General features: G+C 46.3%; 1 protein-coding gene across 2 annotated transcripts in view; it reads left to right on the top strand.

The window, feature by feature from the left end:
* The window catches only part of Sel1l3 (SEL1L family member 3), a 99540-nt gene that overhangs the window by 32968 nt on the left and 42809 nt on the right, over positions 1 to 23763 (top strand). For both annotated transcript variants that reach the window (XM_027939003.3, XM_071614199.1), the window contains 5 exons: positions 3362 to 3494; positions 5237 to 5369; positions 6884 to 7024; positions 18450 to 18661; positions 20385 to 20564. In XM_027939003.3, the coding sequence (XP_027794804.2) occupies positions 3362 to 3494; positions 5237 to 5369; positions 6884 to 7024; positions 18450 to 18661; positions 20385 to 20564 (799 nt within the window). The remainder of the gene's footprint in view (positions 1 to 3361; positions 3495 to 5236; positions 5370 to 6883; positions 7025 to 18449; positions 18662 to 20384; positions 20565 to 23763) is intronic.

Genomic DNA, 23763 nt, shown 5'->3' with positions numbered 1-23763 from the left:
CACAATGACCAAGTAATTCTTTATTAGTTGAAAAACTCAGTTAAAGCAAAGATCCATAAAAGGATTGTTACCATAAACATGTTAGTCTAAAAAAAAAAAAATGCGGTAGCCTCCCTTATCCAAGATTTTGCTTCCCATGTTTCATTTACCCATAATCAACTGTAGTCAGTTAAAATATTAAGTGGAAAAATGCAGAAATAAACATTTTATAAGTTATAAGTTGCATGCCATTCTGAGTTGCATGATGAATTCCTGCTTTGTCCCTCCTAGGACATAAATTACCCCTTTGTCCATGTTTCCATGGGTATATGCTACCCACCTAGTATTTGGTTTTCAGATAAACTGTCAAGGTATTGAAGTGCTTGTGTTCAAGTTAACACCTATTTTACTTAATAAGGGCCCCAGAACACAACAGTAGTGATATTCGCAATTCAGAAATGCCAAAGAGAAGGCATAAAGTGCTTCCTTTAAATATCATTTTACATCATCACAAGAAAGGTAGGTAACATAAATACAGAAGTAAGGTATTTTGAGAGGGAGTGACCACATTCACATGACTTCTATTACAAAAGTATATGTTACTGTACTTATTTTATCATTTATTATTAATCTTTTGTAGTGTCTAACTTATAAATGGAACTTCATCCTAGGTATATAGGATGTGAGGGCAATAACACAGCATATATACATTTCCGTACTATCCGAGGTTTCAGTCATTTACTAGAAATTGTTGAATGTGTCCCCCATAGATACTGGGGGAGTACTAAATAAGTGTGTGTTCTTTTGCTTATTTTTCTAAATAGGGCCTTTCCTTTGACCGGAAAATTGTGAGTCTTTTTGGCATAGACAATGCCTAATATCTATTTCTTCCAAATGAAAAGAAACAGATACTTGTGAAATAATGAGACCCAAACCCTTCTCAATTCTTCCGCTTCTTTCACCAAGCTTTGTGTAACCCCTATCTACAGACTCTACCAAAACATTCAACTTAGTTTTAATAAAAGGAACCACCCTTTCTTCTTCGCTCCTGTTTTATTGGATACCAGATTGAAGTCAATAGTAAATGATTAGGACCACAGATTTGCCATTGACTGGCTTGAGAGTCCACATTTCGTACTAAAAATGCAGCTCAAAAGGAGCAGAAGTCCAGCAGAGGACAAGGTCAACTGTAATAACTGTGGCTGGTAGTGTGGGTGCCTGCTATGTTCACTGTTCTAAATGTTTTGTTCCTGTATTCAAGGTTGAGCAAATTCCTCCTAATCTGAACATCAGAAACCCAAAATGCATCAAAAAGCATCACACCAGATTTTTTAACATTTTAGATGCTCAAAAAATTTCCTCTGTGAGACCATTTTGCATTTTAGATTTTCAGGTGAAGGATGCTTAACTGGTATAGTCTATGTAATTATTCCAAAACCCAAAAAACTCCAAAATCTGAAACATTTTCATTCCCAAGAATTCTGGGTAAGGGTCATGCAACCTGTAGTTCATTTATCCCTCACAACAACCACATAGGTAGGTATTACTACTATTCCCATTTTTAAAACATGAAGGCTCCGGAGAATGGTGTCTAGTAAGGGAGCATCCAGCTGTCGTGGGCATTAGTTGGTAGGTTTGACAGGAGTGGGGACCTCAGGTAGGCTTGTGAGTTGGTGAAACAGAGGTCACTTAGAAAACTTCAAGAAACATTGCTTCCAGCTGTCGAGTGCCGGGTGTAGTCTCACGGGAACTGTTGAAATATTCAAGTCTTACCAAGGTCTTGGAAAACAGGGTCAATTCCCAGTCTCAGAGTTGATAACTTCGTGTTCTCTCCTGAAAAAAGGGGGAAGAGACCTTCATCTCCTCACAGTCCTTCAAGGCCGAGATTCCAAAAGGACAAATACCAGGAGATAAAGCCCTTCTTTTCCATTTGGGTTGTGTTTGCATAAAGCTAATTAATTTCCGAGAGCTCGCTCCTGCTGTTGTCAGTGGATGTCTGGGGAGCTCGCCGGTTGCTTCACCCCATCCTGCTTCCTCTCCAGCCAGATGCACCTGCTAGGAGTTGCTTCTTTGCTGAGAGGCAGGCAGTCCATCTCCTGTCCTGGAATGACCCTGGGTGGCCGGCTTCTTGATCCCTCTGTGGGTAGCTGGCGCTGTGGCCCAGTCCTCTGCTCCCTGGCTCCTGGCAGTCTGCCTGGCATTCTGCTGTCTCCCTGGTGCCCACACCTGCCCTCTGTGCTCCTTGGCCCTGTCCTCTCTTGACTCTCATCCCACCCCCACGGTTCACATATGCTCCGGTCACACCTCGGCCTATCATTCCTGCTTTAATTGTCAAATAGGTAATAAATGCAAATGGTTAAGGACATTAAAACAAACAAAAAAACCCTAATATTTATATGAAAATACAGTTAAATGTCAAATGGTTAAGGACATTAAAACAAACAAAAAAAAACCTAACATTTATATGAAAATACAGTTAAATGTCTTGCTCCCATACACCCCACCCCCTCTCCTCATAGACTTTTAATGGTTTCTTGTCTACAAGTACAGATTTAATACAAAAAAAAAAAAAAAAAATCTACTCTCTTTTGTAGGTACATACCACACTGTCACTTTTTCCCCCCTCAGTGTATTTTGGAGATCTCTCAGGTCCTCTTGTACCTTTTGTAAGCTGCATTGTAAATAAAGCTCCCTGGTTGGAAGGGCCAGTGATGGACACCTGGGGTTTCCCAGTATGAGCAATATAAGCAATGCTGCCACCCCTGTCTTCCTTCATTGTGTCTCTGATGCTTCAGACCCTTCAGGGCAAGGCGGACCTGTAACACATCACCTGGGCTGAATTCTTGTCCTTGGCCAAGCCTTTGACCTTGCCGTGGCCTCCTCCTCCTCCTAACCCAGTTTTGCTTCTATGCTCATCAATGTCTGCACTTTACTTTTCCCGCAAACCAGCTTCTATTTATTCCACAAGTTTCTCCCCCCTGGCAGAGCAAAATATTTCCATTTAAGAGCAACAATTTCAAATAATTCCATTGATTGCAAACCATATCGCCAATACCAACAGTCATGTACTGTACCGCAGGTGGGGCACTCTGGTAGACACTGACATCTTTACCTAATCTGACAATCCAATAGATCAGGCACTATCATTTTATAAAAGAAAACAGTCTCAGAGAGGTTAGGTGACTGGACCAGTCACATACCTGGTAAGTAGCAGAATTGGGATGTAGCCCAAGCCTTCCTGACCCCAGGTGGTCTTGTCTGCTGAAACCCGAAGTGACAGGCTTGTGGCAATTTGGGTTAAGTTAAGGAGGGTCAATGAAAGTCTCTTTAAATAACCTGGTTCCTGTCCAGGGCTCTCTCAGTCCTTTCTGTTCTTCTCCAGCTTCCGAGAGGATTTCCATTACAATGACACAGCTGGGTACTTCATTATTGGAGGGAGCAGGTACGTGGCTGGCATCGAAGGATTCTTTGGACCCCTGAAGTACTATCGCCTCCACAGTCTGCAGCCAGCACAGGTGAGCCCCGCACCTAGAAGTTTGCAGTGGGCTGGGTAGTAGGTGTGCCTTCAGGAACACAGGACCCAGTGTAAACAAAAGATTTACCCCAGCTGGACATCAAGCATAATTAATATTAGGTTCCCCCCACCCCAGCCAATGCGATAATAGATTTCTGTTAATGTTTGGTTCATTTAGCACTCATAAAATGGAAACCATTTACTTCCTCTGTTTTAATAACTACTAGCTTAATTATAGAGTAGATTTTTATCAGGCTGTTGCCTATCCAGTGATTAAGCTAATGAAAGGAGAGATTCTTAGTTATTTGGTAAAGCTTCTCTTACACGCTATTATTTAAAGTATCAGAAGACGAGAGGCACCAGCAAATTAAAATCCTGGTACCACGAGTTGCTCTCTGCAGAAGCACAGGCGTGGGCTTGCGGGGGGTCCAGGGGCTGTTGGCTCTGGTTGTACAGAGGGAAGAGGGCTTTGCGTTCCCAGTGGAGTCTCCTGCACCAGGCTCTCACATCCAAACCCACCACAAAGGAGACCCCCAGCTAGGCCGAGGGTCAAGGGCTTCCTATGCAGAGCCCTCATAACAGTTAGCGTCTTGGCAGTGTGGAAGAGATCAGGAGCCCCCACGTGATACCTGAGAGGAACATTCTCTCCATCCCTTGCCTGCAGAGAGTTTGTTCTGGAGAAAGCAGGACTCACTAGACAAGATCCTAATTAGGAAAATGGAAAGCCGTACCGCCCATGGGTATGTCACAGAGCTGCTATTGAGGGATCTCTATGAAAATGAAGAAGGGAAATTTGTTTATTCACTGTACAATAAATACTGCCTACCTGTGATGTAACAGGCTCTGGGCTGAGTACTATGGCAAGCAAGGGGGATTCAGAGAGCAGCTTTCAATTGTTTTTGAAGGTAGTTGATTTAGTATCATTAATACCACATACATAAGAGAGTATATATATTCACACACAAAACTGAGACAAAAATTCGACTAAGGGTTCTTACCCTTGCTCTGTTCAATGTACTCTGATATTTTGTATTTTACTTTATAAAAACAAAACACTATCCAACGACTGGTTACAAAGCACTAACATCATTTTATGGCCCTCGACTGGGTCCAAACCTGCGTTTTTGAAACACACTGAGTTCAGGTAAGTCGCCCGATCCTGACAAGCTCCCTTTCTGGAGCTTCGATTGGTAAGTCCTAAAAGAACTCAAGACTGGTTTCATTCATTGTGAGCACAGCTCTGGGCGCCCTGAGGCAGGGGCTGTGCCTCTGCCCACCAGTGACCGTGGTGGGGAGGGCTGGCAGGGAAGCCTGTCCCCATGACACAGACTTGCATCCAGCTCTTGGAGGCTGAGCCATGCAGGAGATGAGAGAGGGGGTCCCAGGCAGCTGGCATGGCATGGGTAGAACCCACAGCCCTAGGTGAGAATTGCAGGTGGGGAGAAATGGGATGTTCTAGGCTACGGGTTGGGGGGAAGGGGGCGGAGCCTGGTCTCTAGGAAACCCTACATTTAAAAAGCTCTGCAGAGGGAAACATGAGCCCCAAAGAAGCCAGAACTGGCATGGCCTTGAACTAATACTAAGAACCTTGGTTTACAAATCCAGAGTTGAGGATACTGCACAAGCAAGCCGGCCGGTGGCGTCAATGGGAGATGAAGTCAGCCTGAACACATCCTCACGGACCTCGGTCAATGAGTATTTGATGACAATAGCTGTTCATTTGGTTTTCTTGACTTCTCTTAGATCTTTAATCCCCTCCTCGAGAAGCAACTTGCTGAACAAATCAAGTTATATTATGAACGGTGTGCCGAGGTTCAAGAAATCATATCTGTGTATACATCTGCCGCACAGTCCGGGGGTGACAGAGAAGAGGCATGTGAGTACTGAGGGTCAGGAGGGCTGCCTTAAGCTTTGTGCATTTAGATTAACACAGGGAGCTTCTCCCGGACGGGGCTAAAATACAGCACGTATGACCTGGCTCCAATACCAGTGGGGACAAGTGCACATTTGAGCCTCCATAGAGGGAGGAGGGTGAGAGTCTGCATTCGACCTGGATTCCAGAAAGACCAAAGCATGGCTCACAACTGCCTCCACACCTAATCTTATTTAAGAATACAAATGAGAGTGTTTTGAGCCTTGTGTGGCATTATCCCTATCCATGATACCAGGCTGAAAAAAATAAGAACGAATTGGAAAATAAATTAACCATTAGAAATGTTTTCTCATCAGTGCACTTTTGTCTTAGGCTATTAATATCTGAATAATAGCTTTCATATATTTGAACATTGACTTTGTTGTTTGGGGCTCTGTTTTATTATTATTTTTTTTAAATCCTTACAACTAACTCCGGGTAATATGGGAAATTTTCGACAGAAGGAATGAATTTGAAATAGACAGCTTTCGTGCGTGGTCATATGTGCACAGACCCCCTCCACTCACCCGGGATGCTGATCAGTCACAAAACGTGGTCCAGTCCTGTCTCTAGTGTTCCAGCTTGGATTTGGCACTGACACGTTTCTCTGTGCTGTAGATCTTCCTGTTCGATATGGTGGCACTAGAGTTAGTCACATATGTTCCTTCTGGAAGAGAAATTCCTGTGAGTCTCTGCCATCAGCAAACAGGAATTGAGTATTTCAGTCCTGCCTACGTGTCTCACCATCCCTAGAGCAGAATATCCCATTCCAGGCCCTGGGGGTGGAGGGTCACATGTGTCCATCACAGCCCAGTCCCCTAGTCCCATTGAGTTTACACAGGCTTAGGGACACCCACAGGTAAGTGTGCAAGGGTAGAACTGCAGCTCCGTTCAGGAAGAGGCTCTTCTGGCCCCACAGCTGGGCTCACCGCTCAGCTGTCTAGAAAATGTGACGCGGTCAGCAGAGAGGCGAGATCCAGGGGCCTGGTAATGTGGCAAACAGGAGAGAAACTGATCTGGGCAACTTCCGTGATATCAGGAGAGATACTGTGAATCGGACAGCCAGACTGTCGTGCCTGTCTGTTGGGTGGCATTAAGGAGGTTTTCTTAACATCTTCAACTGCCTCACCTCCCGGGCGGGGCGGGGTGGGGGGGGGGGGGGGGGTCCTTGGGCTTTGCTCTCCAACTCATACGCCAACAAAAATGGCCTAGATATTGGCCTCCGGAGGCCCAGCCAGAGGCCAGCTGCTCATTCCGTAGAATTATTCAACAGCCATCAGAGGCTCTGGCACGTTTCCCTTGGACTCAGCTCTGAATATTGACCCTAAGCAAAGGAAGGGTGTCCAATTTCAAATCCCTAAAGGATCCAGCCAACATCCGGGAATGTTAGGTCTGACCTCTTATTCCTGGCTCCCAGGTCTTAGAGGGCGAAGGCTTGGCCTCTCTGACGGGTGTGGTCTCTTGTGCTTCTGTTGCAGGTGACCTCCACAACTCCTACCTGGACCTCAGGCGCCGGTACGGGAGACCCTCGATGTGCAGAGCCTTCCCCTGGGAGAAGGAGCTGAAAGACAAGCACCCCAGTTTGTTCCAGGCCTTGCTGGAGATGAATTTGTTGGCCGGTAATGGAGCTTTTGCCTGAGTTTGGGCTGCTGGCTAGAGAGGCTCCCTGTTTTTCTGTTTCTCTCAACCTCTTTGGTGATTTATGCCTCAATGTTATTTTTAACCCTAGTGTTCTAGTTTAATTTCAAATTTAAATTCTGCCCTTGTATGTCCACAACTCTCAATATATCTGTGCATATTTCCAACTCCACACACAAAAACTTAAATTTAGGAATTGCCTGAGCAATTCTTTAAAGCCAAGGCCACAAATGCACACAGCCGGCGGCTGGAGCCGGCTCCCACATGGAGTTAGTTTGCAAAGTACCTTTTTGCGGATTAAAAAAAAAAAATTGATTATCAGTATCTAAAAACTTGTAGGAAAAAAATGCACATTTCTAGCTTTTTATGGAAACATTCAAAGATCTGGTAATCCTCACTCTTCACTCCTATAGGCCATGATCCTGGAGGTGGGGCGTGGCCAGGGCCTGGTCGGACCATCCTGTGCCCCTTTTCTCTATTTCTCCCCTCCTGCCTCCTACATTCAGGGGTCTGACTGCCTGGGCCCTTAGGCATTTAGATTTGGGACTTCTGATTTGAACTCCACTTTAAGCATCATCTCAGGAATTTACAAATCCTTTCTAAATGCTGCAAAGGTTCTCTTTAGGCCCATAGCTATTTTGGTTTGCTCAGTTAATTAAACACACACTGTAGGGTCACAAGGGAACTTAAAACCGTGGCTGTTAGGAAGAGGAGATGAAGCTTGAGAGGCTCAGCCAGGGGAAGGGGAGACCAAGGGTGAAGGGTAACTGTCCTGGTGGTAAGGGGTCACCAAGATGTTCCTGAGTGAAGGTGATCTAGAAACCAGCCTCCTAAGAATGACCGTGTCCAGTGGCATAGTTTTTCTTTGCAGATATCAACTCTGCTGTCCTGGAAAATTTTGAGCTGTAAGGGATTTTTATTTCATTCTTTCAAGACTTACTGAGCGACTCCCTGGTTACTTGGCCACCTTCAGAGATAAGTGAAATGACACAAGGTCCCCGCCCTCGAGGGACAGACTTGAAAGCAAAGGGAAAGTATAACACATGTTAATAAAGGCACAAAGAAGGGAGTGGTCATTTCTACCCAGGAGGGCCCAGGTATCCCAGGAAGGCTTCCTGGAGAAGGCGACCTTGGGACTGATTCTTGAAAGGTCATAGGTGTCTTCCGGAGTGGGTGTTGGAGACCAAAGACAGCAGAGAGGGGAGGGCAGCACAGCAAGTTGAACGCAGCAGGAAGGGCTGGGGAGGCCCAAGGAGCCCTGGAGAGGGACACCAGCCTGAAGGGTTTTGGCTTTTCCTGGTAGGTGACCAGAGGTGTTCAAGCAGTGGGCAGATGTATCAGATGGGGCTTTTAGAGGTCACTCTGGTGGCAGTGGGGGAGAGAGAGGTGAGCTAGAGGAGTGTGGGCCAGAAGTGGGGAGAGGATGGCCGTGGTCCAGGAAGAGAGGACGCAGGCTTGGGTGGGACAGAGTGACGGAGACAGAGCTAAAGGACCTGAAGAGAGTGGCCCCCAAGGATCTATGGCTGCAGGGATGTGGGCAGGGAGGACAAGGAGCTGAGAGGCTGTGTTACATCCTGTGACAGCGTGGCCTCCAGCCATGGTTCCAATACTCACTAATCGTGTGCTCTTGGCAAGGGACTTAATTTCTCTGAATCTCAGTGTCATCATCTGCAAAATGGGTGGTAGTAGCCTGTGTCTCCTGGTGTTGGGTTCAGTGAGTTGATATCTGACTAAAATGCTGGGGACAGTCCCAGCACACAGGAGGCCCCTCAGAGGCAGCGCTTCTCAAACTCAGTGCTACCGACTAGACATTTTGCACCAGAGGATTCTTTGTTTGGGGGCCTCTCGTGTGCATTGTAGGGTATGCAGCTGTGTTTCTGGCTTCCATAGGGTTTCCCCCATCATCCCCTCATCTCCAAAAGTGTCCCCAGACATTGCCAAATCCAGATGCCCCCAAGGAGGCCAAAGCACCTCTGGCTGAGAACCGCAGTGTCAGTGTCATTGCTATGGTCACTGGGCAGAGGTGAGTCCAGGTTTTCCTGGTCGCCTGGATGGGCTGCCCCTGCTCTTTCCCCAAGACAGACCCACGGGAGTCGAGGTGCTTGTTGAACGTTGACTAATTGAAGCTAAATGAGCTATGACCACATCCACCTCCAAATTGTTTTTATGAGATTTCTGATCATTTTTAAATATAGTGTTGCTTGTTGGGAATGGGAGTGAATCATTTTCACAATACATTCTTTTTAAAGAAAATACTCTCAATAAAAATGTTTTCACATTAATTTTTTTACAGCTCAAAGTTTTGTTTATGAGAAGTGAGGGCTATTTTATTCTCCATGGAGGCCTGGATATGGAATCTGGGTAAAAACTCAAATCCGGAGCTCTCTAGCCACAAGACTTCCTGATGTAGGTGCTGCATCCAGTCAGGCTGGGTTTGGCTTTGGAGCCCCGATGCTGGGTGACCACTGTAGGATCCACCGTGTGTGCCAGACCCGTCAGTTAGGTGCTTCTGGGGCCAAATTAGAACAGCATCAAGGAGTGTCCATACCCCCTGGCCCTGCTGTGTCTCCCTCCCCTGCCAAGGCCTCCGCCTCCCTGGGCCGTGCAGCCACCGGCTTGTCTCAGCCTTGCCCTGGTGGCCTGGGAGCAGGGGGCAGGGGAGCGGAGGAGGCCCCATTCTTCCCTCAGTGCCTGCCTTTCTGGGTCACGTTGGAAGGACTGGGGTGCCTCCTGCAGAGGCCAGGCCCACGCTCCTTCTCATTCATCTCTCTCACTAGCACAGTGACACTGCTTGGGGCTATAAGAGCATCTTCCAGCTAACCCAGGAGAGATTGGTGTCATACATTGTACCCAGCTTCCTAACAAGACTGAAAAATAGGTAGAAAATCTGATTTTACAAGTTGAGGGTAAAAATGGGTTTACATTTTTAACATACATTTTATAAAAGAATAATAGTAAGACAGGCATGACCGTCTGCTCCTGGTCTCTCAAAGATCCTTCCTTCCAAGGGCATAGTGTCGGGCTGGCCCTGGCCTGCCTCAGACCACTCTAGTTTAGGTCCTGTTCTCTGCTGCTGTCCTGACCTGTCCTGTCCTGCTGATTAATAGACTTTACTAGAACATCCTTTTGCCATAGTTGGAATGTGGTTTGTCCTCTAAGGTGCATGTGTCAGAAGCCTGGTTTCTAGCATGGCCTTGTGGGAGATGAGGAAAGCTTTAAGAGGTGGGGCCCAGTCGGAGGTCCTAAGGTCATTGCAGAGACTGACCTTGGAAGGTATTAAGGTCATTGCCATGGGACCCCTGAGCTCTTGAGAAAGTAAGTTACGAGTAAGTCTAACTCCTGACCCATTCTCTGGCTTCCTGTTGGTGATGTGCTATCCCTCTCTCTCATATTCCAACCCATCTGATGCCAGTACCATGCCTTGAACCACCAGAGCTCTGAACTAAACCAAACCTCTTTCCTTATGAAGTTAGCCTTCCTTAGGTATTTGGTTATAGTAACACCAAACAGACTAATGCATTCACATTGCATTTTCATACCTGAGACAAGTTCTGAGAACAGACAGGAGCATCGGTGTGCAGTGCCTAGAATTTTTGCTGTAGGAGCAGAATAGAAAGACAAACATCTAAGTGGGCTCTTAAGTCACTCCCAATATTTCATTCATTCATTCACCAAAGAAGTATTGACTGAGTGCCCCCTATGAGCCAAGATGCAACAAAATCCATGCTTTGAGCTAGAGTGAGTTAGGCCAAATATAAAGAAAACATCAGCTCCCTTGATTCCCCCAGGGGAATTAATTTGTGAGATTATTCTTCCCGGATTTTTTAACAGATAGGATGGTAGGAGATGATGGTCTGTTATTTCTGATTCTTTAGGAGGGAATCATCTCTTTCTTGGCAGCATCTCCCCATATACATGGCCGACACTCCAGTTCCAGGCTGCTACACACACGCACGCGGCAGACTTAGAGCGATTTCCCCCCACACTGTGTGATTTTAGTTGGATCATCTGCTCTCTGTGTAAGCCAACAGCATACTTCAAAGGACCGCAGGGGTGGAGTGGCCCGGCTTCAGCTTCATTAACAAGCATGGAGAATGGCCTCCACCCCCCAGCCAGCGAGAGCAGTAGGGATAGCGCCTCCCAGGTGCTCCCAGAATACCTGGATCCCCCCAAAACTGGGAGAATCGCCAGGTATTTACACCTCTGCTCCTGAGGGCGGTAGTTGCGTGTTGAAGTTTTGATGGTGGTAAATACACTCAAGTTACCTTTTTAAATCCAGTGCAGTAGCATTAAGTGTGTCCACACTGCCTTGCCATGCGTCTCTAATTCTTTGATTCTTGGAAAACTGGAATTCTACCATTCCTCCCCCCATGCCCTGAAAACCACCATCCCACTCTCTGTTCCCATAAGTCTAACAACGTTCCGTAGCTCCCGTAAGTAGAGTGGCACCGTTTTTATGTTTCAGTGGCAGGCTTGTTTCACTTAGCACAACGTCCTCGCCCATGGTATCGCATATCAGAATTCCCTTCGCTTTTCACACCCAGCGATGTTCCATTCTGGGCATGTGGCACGTTTCGTTCACTCATTCTTCTAGGATGGACGCTTGGGTTGCATCCACCTCTTGGCTATTGGGACTAATGCTGCCCTGAACAGGGGAGTACAAATGTCTCTCTTCAAAGACGTTTTGCTCTCAGTTTTTGGGGGGATGCATCTAGAAGCAGAGGGGCTGCATCGTGTGGCAAATCTGTTTGAGAAACCTCCGTACTGTTCTGTAGTCGTTCCAGCATTTTCTGTTCCCTCCAGCGGTTCTCCAGGCTTCTGGTTTCTCCACATCCTCACCAGCACTTGTTGTCTTCCATCCTCATAGGTGTGATGTGTCTTCCATTTTTGTGCAACAGTTTCATAGTAGGTTCATGGGAATTATGAATGGAAGGCTTTTAGAGGTGATTCGTGTCTATGAAAGAGCTTCCTGGAGGGAAAGTCCCCTGTGGGCCTGAGGAGACTCTGCCTCGACTAGAACTGTTGGAGTCTGCGTGTCGCTGTCACCTACTCAGCTGCAGACCCGTTGAGGGCAGCACGGCAGGTGGAGGTGTCCAGGTTGTCCTTTTAATTCTCCACCTGCAAAGGTGCTGGGCGTACATTAGCAGCTCATGGAATCCATCCTTCTTCCGTGTGACCCTGCACAGCACTCTGGGCCCACATCCTCTTCAGAGAGCCACCGCACCCTCCCATGGCTCTGCTTGCTCACCTGGTATGCTGCCTTCCTGTCCCAACTCGGGTACCCCCCCACGTTTTCTCTCTGTCTCCCAGGCCCCCAGCTGCTCTGCCCTTGCCCCCCTTGATGTTTTGTATGTATCCCTTTAAAGTAACCATCTTCCCACATGATGGTTGATGGGTCTGATTCCACACTAGAACTTAGAGTCCTCAAATCTGGAACCGTTTCTAGATTTTCTAGGGTTTTTCGAAGACTCTCACCTCGGTAAACCTTTGTGGAGCTGCAGTGCACTCCCCAAGGCACAGGGAACCTCAGTGCTGTGCTCCAAACGTCTTCGCTGGGCCAGTGAGTCACTGAAGGATGAAGAATGTGCCTTCCAGGAGACACAGATTCAAGGTCTAAATCAACTCCAGTCCAGACTGATAGAGCACACTGGGCTACTCTCCTTCCTGCCTTTCCCCCATTTCTTCCACCTTTCCTGAGCCCGTTCCCTTTGGGGAGCTGCTGTCCTGTCTGTTTCCCAGCGCTGCCAGCTTTCCATTGTCAACCAAAGTAGCAGACTCTTTCTCCGATCTTTGCACACCCATTTTTAAAAGAATTCCAGAAATGTGGCCCTCATGGTTTTGGCTTTCCTGTTGTCTATAATCCGTGTCTGAGATAGACAGGTGTCCGGGGTAGAAGAGCCCGTGGTACATACAAACTCGATCTGGGAGCCATGTTTTGGGTTCTCCCAGCACCGAGGTAGGCCCCACGGCAGCTGCAGTGAACAGCAGAGGCAGCCCCCACACAGCTCTCTCTGCCAAGTGCCAGGGGTGCAGAGGGGAAGACGTTACAGGTTGACAGCTGATGTACCAACCTGGTAGAGAACACAGCTGTTCCCATGGTGCTCCCACTCTGAGGTGTAACAGGACGTGCTCCTCACCTCCCAGCGTTGGCAAGCCTCTGAATTAAAGATGGCTGTGCTCCTTGGGCTCCCAGCAGCAGTGCATATAGATGGGTCCTGAGACCTTCGGGCCCCTGAGGTTCCAGAGCCGGTGCTTTGCATCCTGATATCTTAGCTTGGAACGGGGAATTCTCCTGTGCGGCTCTGTCCTCACGTTCATCTGTCCAGGCTCTGGGGTGTCATCCAACAAGAGACCCCTGATCAGGACTTCCAGGGGCGTTTGGATCAGTCAACCTGTGCGATGTTTCCTGGGGAGCTTCTGATTCTCTAGTAAAATGGCTCCTGCCAGGGCATAGGAATCGCCCTAGGAGCCTTTGGGTTTTTCTAGTGCTGGTACAGGCGTGTTTAGTATGCATGCTTCTTCATTATTTAAGAGTTGTGCTGGCTACTTCTTTCCCTCTCCTGTCACACCTTTCTTGTCAAAACTGAACTGTTTGAATTCAAAACCCCTTTCAGCTCACATCCTGGAAAGCGAGGCTGGAGGGAGGTTGCAGGAAAGGCAATGGCGAGGGAGCTGGAGACCTGAGCACAGGGAGCAGGCGGGAAGGACTCAGGCTCAGGTGCAGGCAGGCAGGCGGGGTCCAGGGTTCTAAGCAGATGACATGAAGCAGGGAGAGATGGGGGAGGAAGACAGGCGAGATGGACAGCATGTCTCTGGGGACATCTGCCCTCGTTCCTGGGTACCTTGGAGCTGGTGCCTGTGGCTACAGGAAGTCCAAGATCTGCCAATAAATGGTTCTCTGGGAGGAGGCCAGGCCTGAGGCTGGGCTCTTTTCCCAGGGAGGACACCATCTGCCTGGTTCTTTTGGGGCCACTGCTGCCTCCTGCCCCAGGCTTTGGAGTGCTGATGTAGGGAAGAGGTGTCCCCACATGAGGTGCCCAGTAGTTACCGGCTTCACTAGCAAAACGCTACTTTGTTTTCCATTTCATTTTTTGCCAAGGACCGCAGCGTTTATTTGGAGACCCTATAATGCAAGCATGGATGTGGTCAAAATGCAATGATGTTGTGGAATAACACCAGGACACTGTTTTCTTTTAAGAGTAGTTTCACTTGTGTTTGTTGAAGAACCAGCATCTTTATTATTTTTTTAAAGCATAAATTTTTTAGTTTTTAAAAAATACACGGGGGGTGGGGGAGGGGCAACACAAAGAATGAGCTCTGATTTTCCAACCCAGAGAATAACCTGAAGGAGAGAGAGAGAGATGGAGGAAGGAAGGAGGACAAGGAGAGAGGGACAGAGGGAGATTACTCGTATGAGATCAGGAAGTTTACACAGTGCTGAAAGGTACCAGAGAGAGAGATAAACCAGCCCCTAAAGCTTGGGGAGCCCCTGGGGCTCACTGAATCAGAATGCAAACCAGGGACGCGCTGTGTGTTTCAATCAGTAAACTTGATGAACACTCCTTCTAATGGCTTAGTGACATTCTCTCCTTTTCCTTTTTTTCTGTCTTTCGAACTTCTACTTTGGATGCAGTGTGCCTTTCGGAAGCTTGAAACTAAAAATGACTTTCCTATTGATGTCCCTGTCCCCTCTCACAGGAAACGAGGGTGCCTTTCTCCTTCTGAATTCTCAATCAGATGCTGGCTCCAGCACCGGGGCCCTCGGCAAGTGGCCACCTTCTCATAGTTTGCTTCTTGCCTCTTCTAATGATGAGCACACAAATGGGGACCTTATGCCATTATTGTCAAAAAGAAAAAAAAAGGCAAAATAAATGATGCTATGCCCCTGGGAAAATACTAGAGGTGAATTCAAGGTGGCTGTGACTTTTGTCCCTTAGCTTCTAGTACAGGGAGACAGAGCATGGGGAAATGGCTCCTATGTGGTTTGTTTGTTTCTTCGTTACCCCCATTAATCTGTATAAACAAGGCATGTTTTAGTTGCAGATCCGCTAAAAAAAAAATGCATATGCTAAACCAGATGGGTGAAATTAACAGTTTCATTAAACTGACTTTAAAATCGCCAGTTTCACAATATCACCAAAGACATCACAGCTTTGATTTTCGGCAACAGTTGGAACTTAAACTTTAACAAATGTGTGAAATGAGCAATTTTACCTTAGAATTATTAGTTTCTATTATAGTCACTGGTGCAGAAAGTTGTTTAGATTCTTATGCAGACAAAAAGTGATTGCAATATTTTGGGGGGAGTTAAGAATTATAATATACAAAAGAAATAATGGAGCCCTTACAATCTGCCCATGTTTCAGTCCGCAAAGTTTTTCGCTGAGCGCTGTGAAGGATTTGATTTGGTTCCTTATTTTCCAGGGATCCCAGGTTCCTGGGCAGCCCTGTTAATGATTTCTGGAATTCCAAGCCAGGGGTCAGCAGGGCAAGTGTTTTATGTGGAGCTTCATTTGTTTAGAGTCTCTTCCCTCCTCTGAGCCCACAAAGCTCAGATCTGTGTGTACTCAGGCAAAACCCATCTTCTTAGGTAGGCATTTGGCAAAGCAGGTGAGGCAGGAATGAATCGTTAACAAAATGTTAATGCTGCTTTGCTGAGATTGTGCACAGAGGGGCACCTGAAATGAGAACATATTTAAAAGTAAATATATGAATAAGTAGCAGTAGAATTTATGCTGCAACCCTGTCTGAACGCTACGGTGCATATTGAATCCAGAGGAGAAGGCGGCTAATGGTCGAGGAGGGTGGGATTCCTACCTCAACTACACAAAGAAAATCCAAAACAATCCCCAGACTCCTGATGGGAAAGGCTGTTATCATTCAGATATATCCCAACAGGCGAACGCAGGCGAACGAGGATGTCCACCGCCATGCTGTTGCTCAGAGCAAGACCACTGGAAGCAGCCCAAGAGTCTAAAAATAGACAACTGCTTGGGAAATGGTACAGCTCCAAATGCAAGACAGTTGCCCCTCTGTGCCTGTGGGTTCGGCATCTGCAGCTTGATCCATGCACCCACAAAAATAAGAATAGAAGGCTGGGGAAGTAGCTTGGTGGCAAAGCACTTGCCTAACATGCATGCATAAGGCCCTGGGTTCTATCCTCCAGCATTGAGTGGGTGGGAAAAAGGGCCTCAGGAAAGAATAATAATAAACACGGACATTTCTTCCTTGTCATTAGTCCTTAAACAATACAGAGTAACCAGTATTTACATAGCAATTACATTGTATTAGGCATTATAAGTAATCCTAAAATGATTAAAAATGTACAGGAAGAGGTTGTAGGTTAAAGGCAGACACTAGACCACTTTGTATGTGGGACTTGGGCCCCCAAGAATTTTAGTACCTGCAGAAGTCCTGAAGCAGTCACCCGTGGCGAGCACGGGATGACTGTTCTATTGAGACATTAGAAAAAATGAGCTTCTGACAACTGTATAATAATAATGTAGAGTTCGTTTTTTTTAAAAAAGTTGCGAGTTGGAATTCATAATAGCATAATATGCCATTTTGGGAAAGAAAATGTATATGAATGTATGTAAATGAATGTACGTATGAATTATTGTATATGCTAAAAGGAAATGTCTCAAAGCATACATACCAAGCTTTTATCTTCACTGTTAAAGAAAGATTGGGGAAGAGGGCACTTCTGTTTTTATTTTATACAAATCTGCATGGTTTGATTTTTCTCGCAAAAAGCAGCTATTTAAAAAAAGATGTAGGAAATGGGTCGACTGTTTGTTCAGTAAGATAATTTTTTTTCAGCCTTTTATGTTCTGGGTGCTTGGGATCAAGGGAGACAAAGCACAGCGGTGGAGGGGAGACACCACAGCTCGAGGGACTGCCAGTGCAGGTACATTGTCCCCTCTCAGGGACAGCCAGCCCACCCTGCCCACAGGGACCAGCACCAGCTCGTAAACAATGTATCAGCTTTCACAGTGTCACCCTGGACCTTGCTGATTCTGACCTCTGCTTTGAGCATAGACCTCTGCAAGTGAGTTGCCCAGAAATAAACCCCATGCCAAGCCTTCCCATGTGGACACCTCTGCCCGTTCCCTGATGGAGGGCTGAGAAGAGGGGGGTCTCTTGCTGCCTTCTGAAACTTGCTTTTTAATAACTTTTATTTTGGATAGGATGAAGAAAATAAGAATGTTGAATGTAACAGTTCTTAGGAAGGTGAAATTTTAGTCTTGACATTTAGCTTCACATTCAGGTTGACATTATTTACATGTAATTAAGTCCTAAGTTATACGTACATAACATCTGTGCAATCCTGTGTTACCTTTGTAACATGGCATCTGGAACAGCGCCTTACCTGTCCTAGAAAGGGCATATTTGTTGGCTGATTAATGTGGATTGATTTTAGAAGACTCTAACAGTTACATTATAGGACCTTCAGACTTGCTCATTTGGGCTTAGATGCTGGTCTGCTTGTAGATTTAGGGGAGAATTCTATAAAATGAAGCATCATGGCTCAGGGCAGTTGAGTGACATGTGTCTATTCACAGTGACAAGTTGCTGCCTGCCTGTCAGGGGGTGAATGCAGCAGATTGACTGAGAATTCAGGCCTTAGTGACCTGCAAAGCTGGGTTCAAGGGTGGGCTCAACCTCAATCCCTTGGTAACTTTAGACAAGTTACTAGACCAAGTAACAAGTGTCTTATATGCCCAAGTCCCATATACAAATGGTCACGTTCACTTCTCTAGGCCTCAGTGTTCTTGGGAGCCTTGTTCCAGAGAAAACCCAGGAGGCTAATAATAGCACAGACCTCCTAAGGTTGTAGGGATCCAGTGACAATCTGCACAGGACACAGGACACACCTCTCTGCTGGCAGGCTAGAAGTCCCCCCATGAAAGTTGCCCGTTGTTTTGTGTTCAGAGACCCACAAGAGGAACAGGAGGCCAAAGGCAGGCAGGAGGTGTCAAAATCAGGTTCATTGGCTCAGATTTTTAGAGCAATACCTAAGAACTATTTCTGGGATAAAACACATTCTTCTTCAGAGAGTCTTAGAACGAAAGCGTCTCTGTGGAAGTTGCAGTAGTCCTGATTGGGTGGTGAATTACACCGGGTAAATTACCCTCTTGAGGCACTCGCTGAGCTCTGTGAGGCCCATCCTTTCCCCAGGAGACTAGGCTGTCATTTAGTGCCAAAGAAAAAGCTATTTACAGAATGACGCCCGGGCATCCCTAAAGGGTTTCATCTACCTCCCTGGAAGGTGGTATATTTCAAGATACTGTGGAACCCGCCGTATCGATAACTCAGGTGATTTAATTGGTTTTTCTCTCTTCTTTCTAAAGCCCTGTTGATCCCATGGTAATTAATTCCGTGTGCTGTGAATTGTGTTATTTACAGGGCCAAGGAGCCAGAGCGAGTCTGTGTTAGAAATCGGTAGGAGGATATTCGAGAAGGCTGTAAAGAGGCTCTCCAGCTCTGATGGTCTTCACCAAATTAGCTCGGTCGCCCCCTTTCTGATGGATTCCAGCTGCTGCGGATACCATAAAGCATCCTACTACCTCGCAGTCTTCTATGAAACTGGATTAAGTGTGCCTCGGGACCAGCTGCAGGTGAGCATCTCGTGGGTTCCAGGAGCATCGGCCACCTGTGTTGTGTCTGCAGAACAGCACCCTGGCCAGAACCGGACGTGTCGCACCTCCTTGGAGTGCTTTAAAGACCTTTACGCCCAGGAGAAGGGTCGTGGGGCTGCGTAAACACAGGATGCCCTGCTTTCAGGGAGTGGAAAAGAGCCCTCTGTGTCATTCTGCACACGGCGCTGGGAGCACACTGATCCGTGCTTTCCAGAATCCCATTCCTTCAAAAAACAGTGTCCTCTTCCCCCATGAGCGTGACTACTCTGAGGGTGAGACCATTATCCCATATTCCTTCTCTGCTAAGAGAAGTCATTTAGGTCTCTAAGCAAAGCATTGTCACATCCAGCTTTCTACCATCAAAATAAATGCCATCCCAGACAGTTTTGTTTGGGGTTTTGGAATCCAAATTGATTATGCAACTTGCCTAACATTTAAAGTCACATTTTCATAAGTGTATTAGTCAGGGTTCTCCAGAGAAACAGAACCAATGGGATTATATATATAGGAAGGATTTATTATGAAGAATTGGCTCATATTGGCTGGTGGTATATTTCCAGCCCAAGCCTGAAGGCCAGAGCGGACTAGGGATGCTGATGGTGTAAATTCCAGTTCAAGGACAGGAAAAGCCCAATGTCCCAGCTCACACAGACAGGCAGGAAGCAAAAAGAGACAATTCCTCTTCCTCTGCCTTTTGGTTTTATTTAGGATCTCAAGGGATTGGATGAGGACCACCCACACTGGGAGGCCATCTGCTGTGCTCAGTCCACCGCACTGGAAACACCCTCAGACACACCCAGAAATAACCTATAAACTGGGACCCTATTGCTTGGACAAATTGACAGATAAAATCCATCATCGCAAAAATATGTGACTGAGTCCAGGACACACCAATAGTCCCAGCTACTCAGGAGGCTGAAACAGGAGGATAGAGTTTGAGGCCAGCCTCAGCAATACAGAGAGATCTCAAAAAAGGAGAGAGAGAGAGAGAGAGAGAGAGAAATTAAGAAAGAGCGCTAAATGCTCCCTGGTCACCTTTAATCTTCATGTTGGCACACGTGATTGTCCCTGATTTGGGGAAACCCATCCTCTTACACACACTCAGACGGCTCCTTGTTCCTTTTCAATGACTCGTTTGCAATGCCTCTGGTTTATAGATGCTCCTGATCAATAGAATGTTTCCCTGAGTCCCTGAAGCCGTCCCCACAAAGGTGGACGAATGTAGAAAATTCTAGCTTTCTCTGTGCCACTCAGTGGCTGGGTGCTCTACCTTGCTAGGTCTCTATCTCCTCAAATAGGAAATGACCTTGTTGGACCAGCCAGCCTATAAAGACACTCTGAGAGTGGGGGCTGGGGTGTGTGCCCACATTCAGAGCACGTGTTCACAGGGAATGCAGCTGAAGCAGCACAGGGGTCTTTAGACCAGTTGGCTGAGAGGCAAGAAAGTCCTGAAGGAATTCAGGAAGGTCCCCATTTCTCATTTTAAGATACTAGATGTTAGGAAGGATGACAGCTGTGGATTTGTAAGCCATAAGAGGTCTGGGTTAGTTGATTTACTAGAGACGGACTTTTTTCAAAGGCAAGTTCACAATTTCTGAAGTGGCAGGATCATATATAGGGATTGAGCTGGATGACCTTTCAGCATTAGGATTTTACAAGCCTGTCCTCAATCTTGTGAACACTTTGCCAATTTCCCTAACAGGGCATGCTGTATAGCTTGGTTGGAGGCCAGGGCAGCGAGAGACTGTCTGCAATGAATCTTGGGTACAAGCACTACCAGGGTATTGACAGCTACCCCCTGGACTGGGAACTGTCGTATGCCTACTACAGCAATATTGCCACGAAGACACCCCTTGACCAGCACACGCTGCAAGGAGACCAGGTACCTGGGATGGGTGGAAATGTGAGGGAGCTGTTTACCAGTGTTTCTGAACTATCTATAAAGGGTTTTTTCTTGTCTCAGAGGGTGAGCGAGCATGATCAAATGAAGAGAGAAGCTTTCTTGCCCTCTCTATTTTACATTTTCTGACTCTGTTCTCAGGATGTACAGTCCACGTCCGTACACAGGAAACTTTCCATGAGTGGGTAGATTGGTATGTGCAGGGGAGATTTGGCCCTGGACAGATTTGGATTTTGCAAAAACAAACAAAAAAAGTGCATTAGGAGCATAAGCCTCTTGTCTTTCTCCCAAAACTGTGTGCAATGGCAAGGTCTGGAGATGTTAGGAAGGACTGAGTCCAACTGTGAGAGGCACTAATCTCCTGGGGTGCTTATCAATAATGCAGTGAGCAAGCAGGGACTACGATACACAGACGTCAGTGCCACACCCAGCCAGGCTCCCAGTGCTACACACTTGAGAAATGTCTGTCTCCATCACATGAACCTCGTTGGCCCCGTGCTCCTGGGTGACCGTCAACAGCAGGTGATGTTTGATGACTTTGTCCTATCCTGGACTAAGGACTAGAGGAGGGGGCACCAACTCCAGCCCCTCATTTTGCAGGCTTCCAAATCTTATTGACTCATTGGGCAAAGAAATCAGTGGCTCACATCTGCCAAAACCAAACAAAGCCACGTGTTAGATTAGACTGACAGAGGGATCGTCTCCAGACCTAACAGGCTCAAAGTAGTAAGGGACAAAAGGAGAGCTCGGGCCTGATGACACCAGCCTGCGTCATGGGACAGCAGACAGGAGGTTGGCTTCAGGGTCACAGCACATGAGCTGCTCGAGTTGGGAAGTGTGATATATATATATATATATATATATATATATATATATATATATATATATATATATTTTTTTTTTTTTTTTTTTTCCTCTAAAGAGCCAGATAGTAAATATTTTTGACTTTGCCTAGACAGTCCTTGCAATTACTCTACTCTGCCACAGGAATATGAAACAGAACGGGGTGCCTGGGCTTGTGCAGGCAGGGACGGTACATAACCGTGTGGCAGGATTTGGCTGTGATCTGTGTCATAACTTGCTTTTCCCCTGCTTGGTGAGCAGGCCTGAGGGTCAGGATGGCGAATCTTGGGCTAGTGGGTAACTGAGAATCAGAACACTGGGTCCCCAGCTGCGCTGCTGGGTTGTACCAGAAACCCAAAGTGCAAAAAATGCATGCTTTGATATTTGGGAATGGATGGTTTTCGTAAAAGAAATCCATAGAGGCCACTGTACGGTTATGAAATAAACAACTCAAAGATATGTGCTGTCAGTGAACATTAAACATGAGTGAAGCTATAACCACCAAAGCCCGTCTATGGAGACATTTTAATTCCTTTAGAAAATGATTCCTGCTGAATAAACTCACACCCCCTTATTATTTGTACTGAATATTCTTTCAGTGTACACAAACCATGTGCAAAATTTGACCTCCATTCAATAAGAATTAACTTATTAATAAAGTATCTTAAAAGAATCACCCTGAAAAAAGACATTTTTACAAAACCAGGCTCCAAAAATAACATTTCCTTTGTCTTTCCATAGAGCCAGGATGTGTTAATAGTGCCCTATATGTCTCATGTTATACTTTTTTTTATATTATACTTTAAAGAATTCTAATTCAGCATAAATTAGCAACGGGAAATGGTATGTTGCTAACAAGCTCCTTTTCTTTTGAAGATTTGGCATATGAAATGTTATGATTATGAAAGAAAATGTTTAATTGGTTAGAACCAGAGAAAAGATCCATCTTGCAGCTGAAAAGTCGTATGATTAAGGATCTCAGATAGGAATTATACACTTAGAAGAGTTGTGTCATAGCTCATTTTCTTAAGAATGTGTAATTAATGGCTTCTTGAGAATTTAAGCAGGTGTCATACATTGATTTAAATGTCCTTTTGTTGAGACATCTATTAATTCACCAGCATAATGTAGCAAATGAGGAGCTATAGAAAGCCAGACCTCTAATTAACAAACCAAGGATCTGTCAATAACTCCCTCCTTGATTCTTGTTTCATTTTCTCTTTTATGTAATGTGTGGTTCACATCATTTCATCTTCTTTATTAGGGCTCTCGCTCCATGTCACTTCTTTATGATTTAGTGGGACTCGGCTTCAGATTAAACAGAAAGAACATGGCTAGTGTTTCTGTTTGTTTGCTTTTGTGGCTCACGTCGTGAATGAGTTCCTCCTATTCTGCCCACTCCTTAGAAGTTGCTTTCCCTCCAGGCTTGATGGTGGCTTCCTGTTCCCTCTGCATTTTCTGGGTGGTGGGGGGACAGGGGTTCTCTATACCGACTGTCTGAGTGCTGATGACACTCCACCCTTCGTCTCCAGCTGAGGCTTTTCTTACATGTCCCTGTCTGCAGTCAGAGGCGTCACAAAGGAAGCCTCCTCCTCCTCCTCCTTCCCACCCCTTGCAGCACCTCCTCTGGTGGCACCATGGTCTATACTTGAAACTGGGGCATCGTCTCTGATGCCCCATCATCCTGTCCGTCAACAACCCCCAACAGCTCTACATGCCAGTTTCTCTCTCCTCCCTGTCTCCATCCCTGCTGCCACAGCCTGATTTTGTCCTTCATCCTCTCTCCACTGAGCTGCTACAACAGCCACCATCTCCTATGTGTTGAATTGTGTCCCCTCAAAACCCATATGATGGCTGGGGATGTAGCTCAGTGGTAGAGCACTTGTCTAGCATTTGCTAGGCCCTGGGTTCTATCCCCAGAACCACAAAAAAAAAAAAAAAAATCCGTATGCTGAGGTTCCAATCCCCAGCATCCGCAAATGGAATTATGCTTAAAGATAAGATATTTAAAGAGGTGATGCTTTTAGATGAGGCCATTAGGATGAGCCCTAATTGCATAGGAATGATGTCCTTTTAGGACGATATTAGGACACAGACAGTGCAGAGGGACAGCTGTGCTGGGTCACTGAGAAAAGACAGCCATATGCAAACCACAGAGAGCCTCCTTGGAAGAAATCAGACCTGCCAACACCTTGATCTTGGGCTTCCAGGCTCTAGAGCTGTGGGAAAATAAGTTTTTGTTGGTAAATCACCCAGTGTGTGGCAACCACAGGAGAGAACACGCCTCCTCTCTGGTCTTCCGGTCATCTTGACCCTTCCCACTGTTCTCACAAGGGAC

This window comes from Marmota flaviventris, chromosome 7 (assembly GCF_047511675.1).
Source record: "Marmota flaviventris isolate mMarFla1 chromosome 7, mMarFla1.hap1, whole genome shotgun sequence".
Lineage (NCBI taxonomy): Eukaryota > Metazoa > Chordata > Mammalia > Rodentia > Sciuridae > Marmota > Marmota flaviventris.
This window is presented reverse-complemented; position numbering and strand designations above follow the sequence as displayed.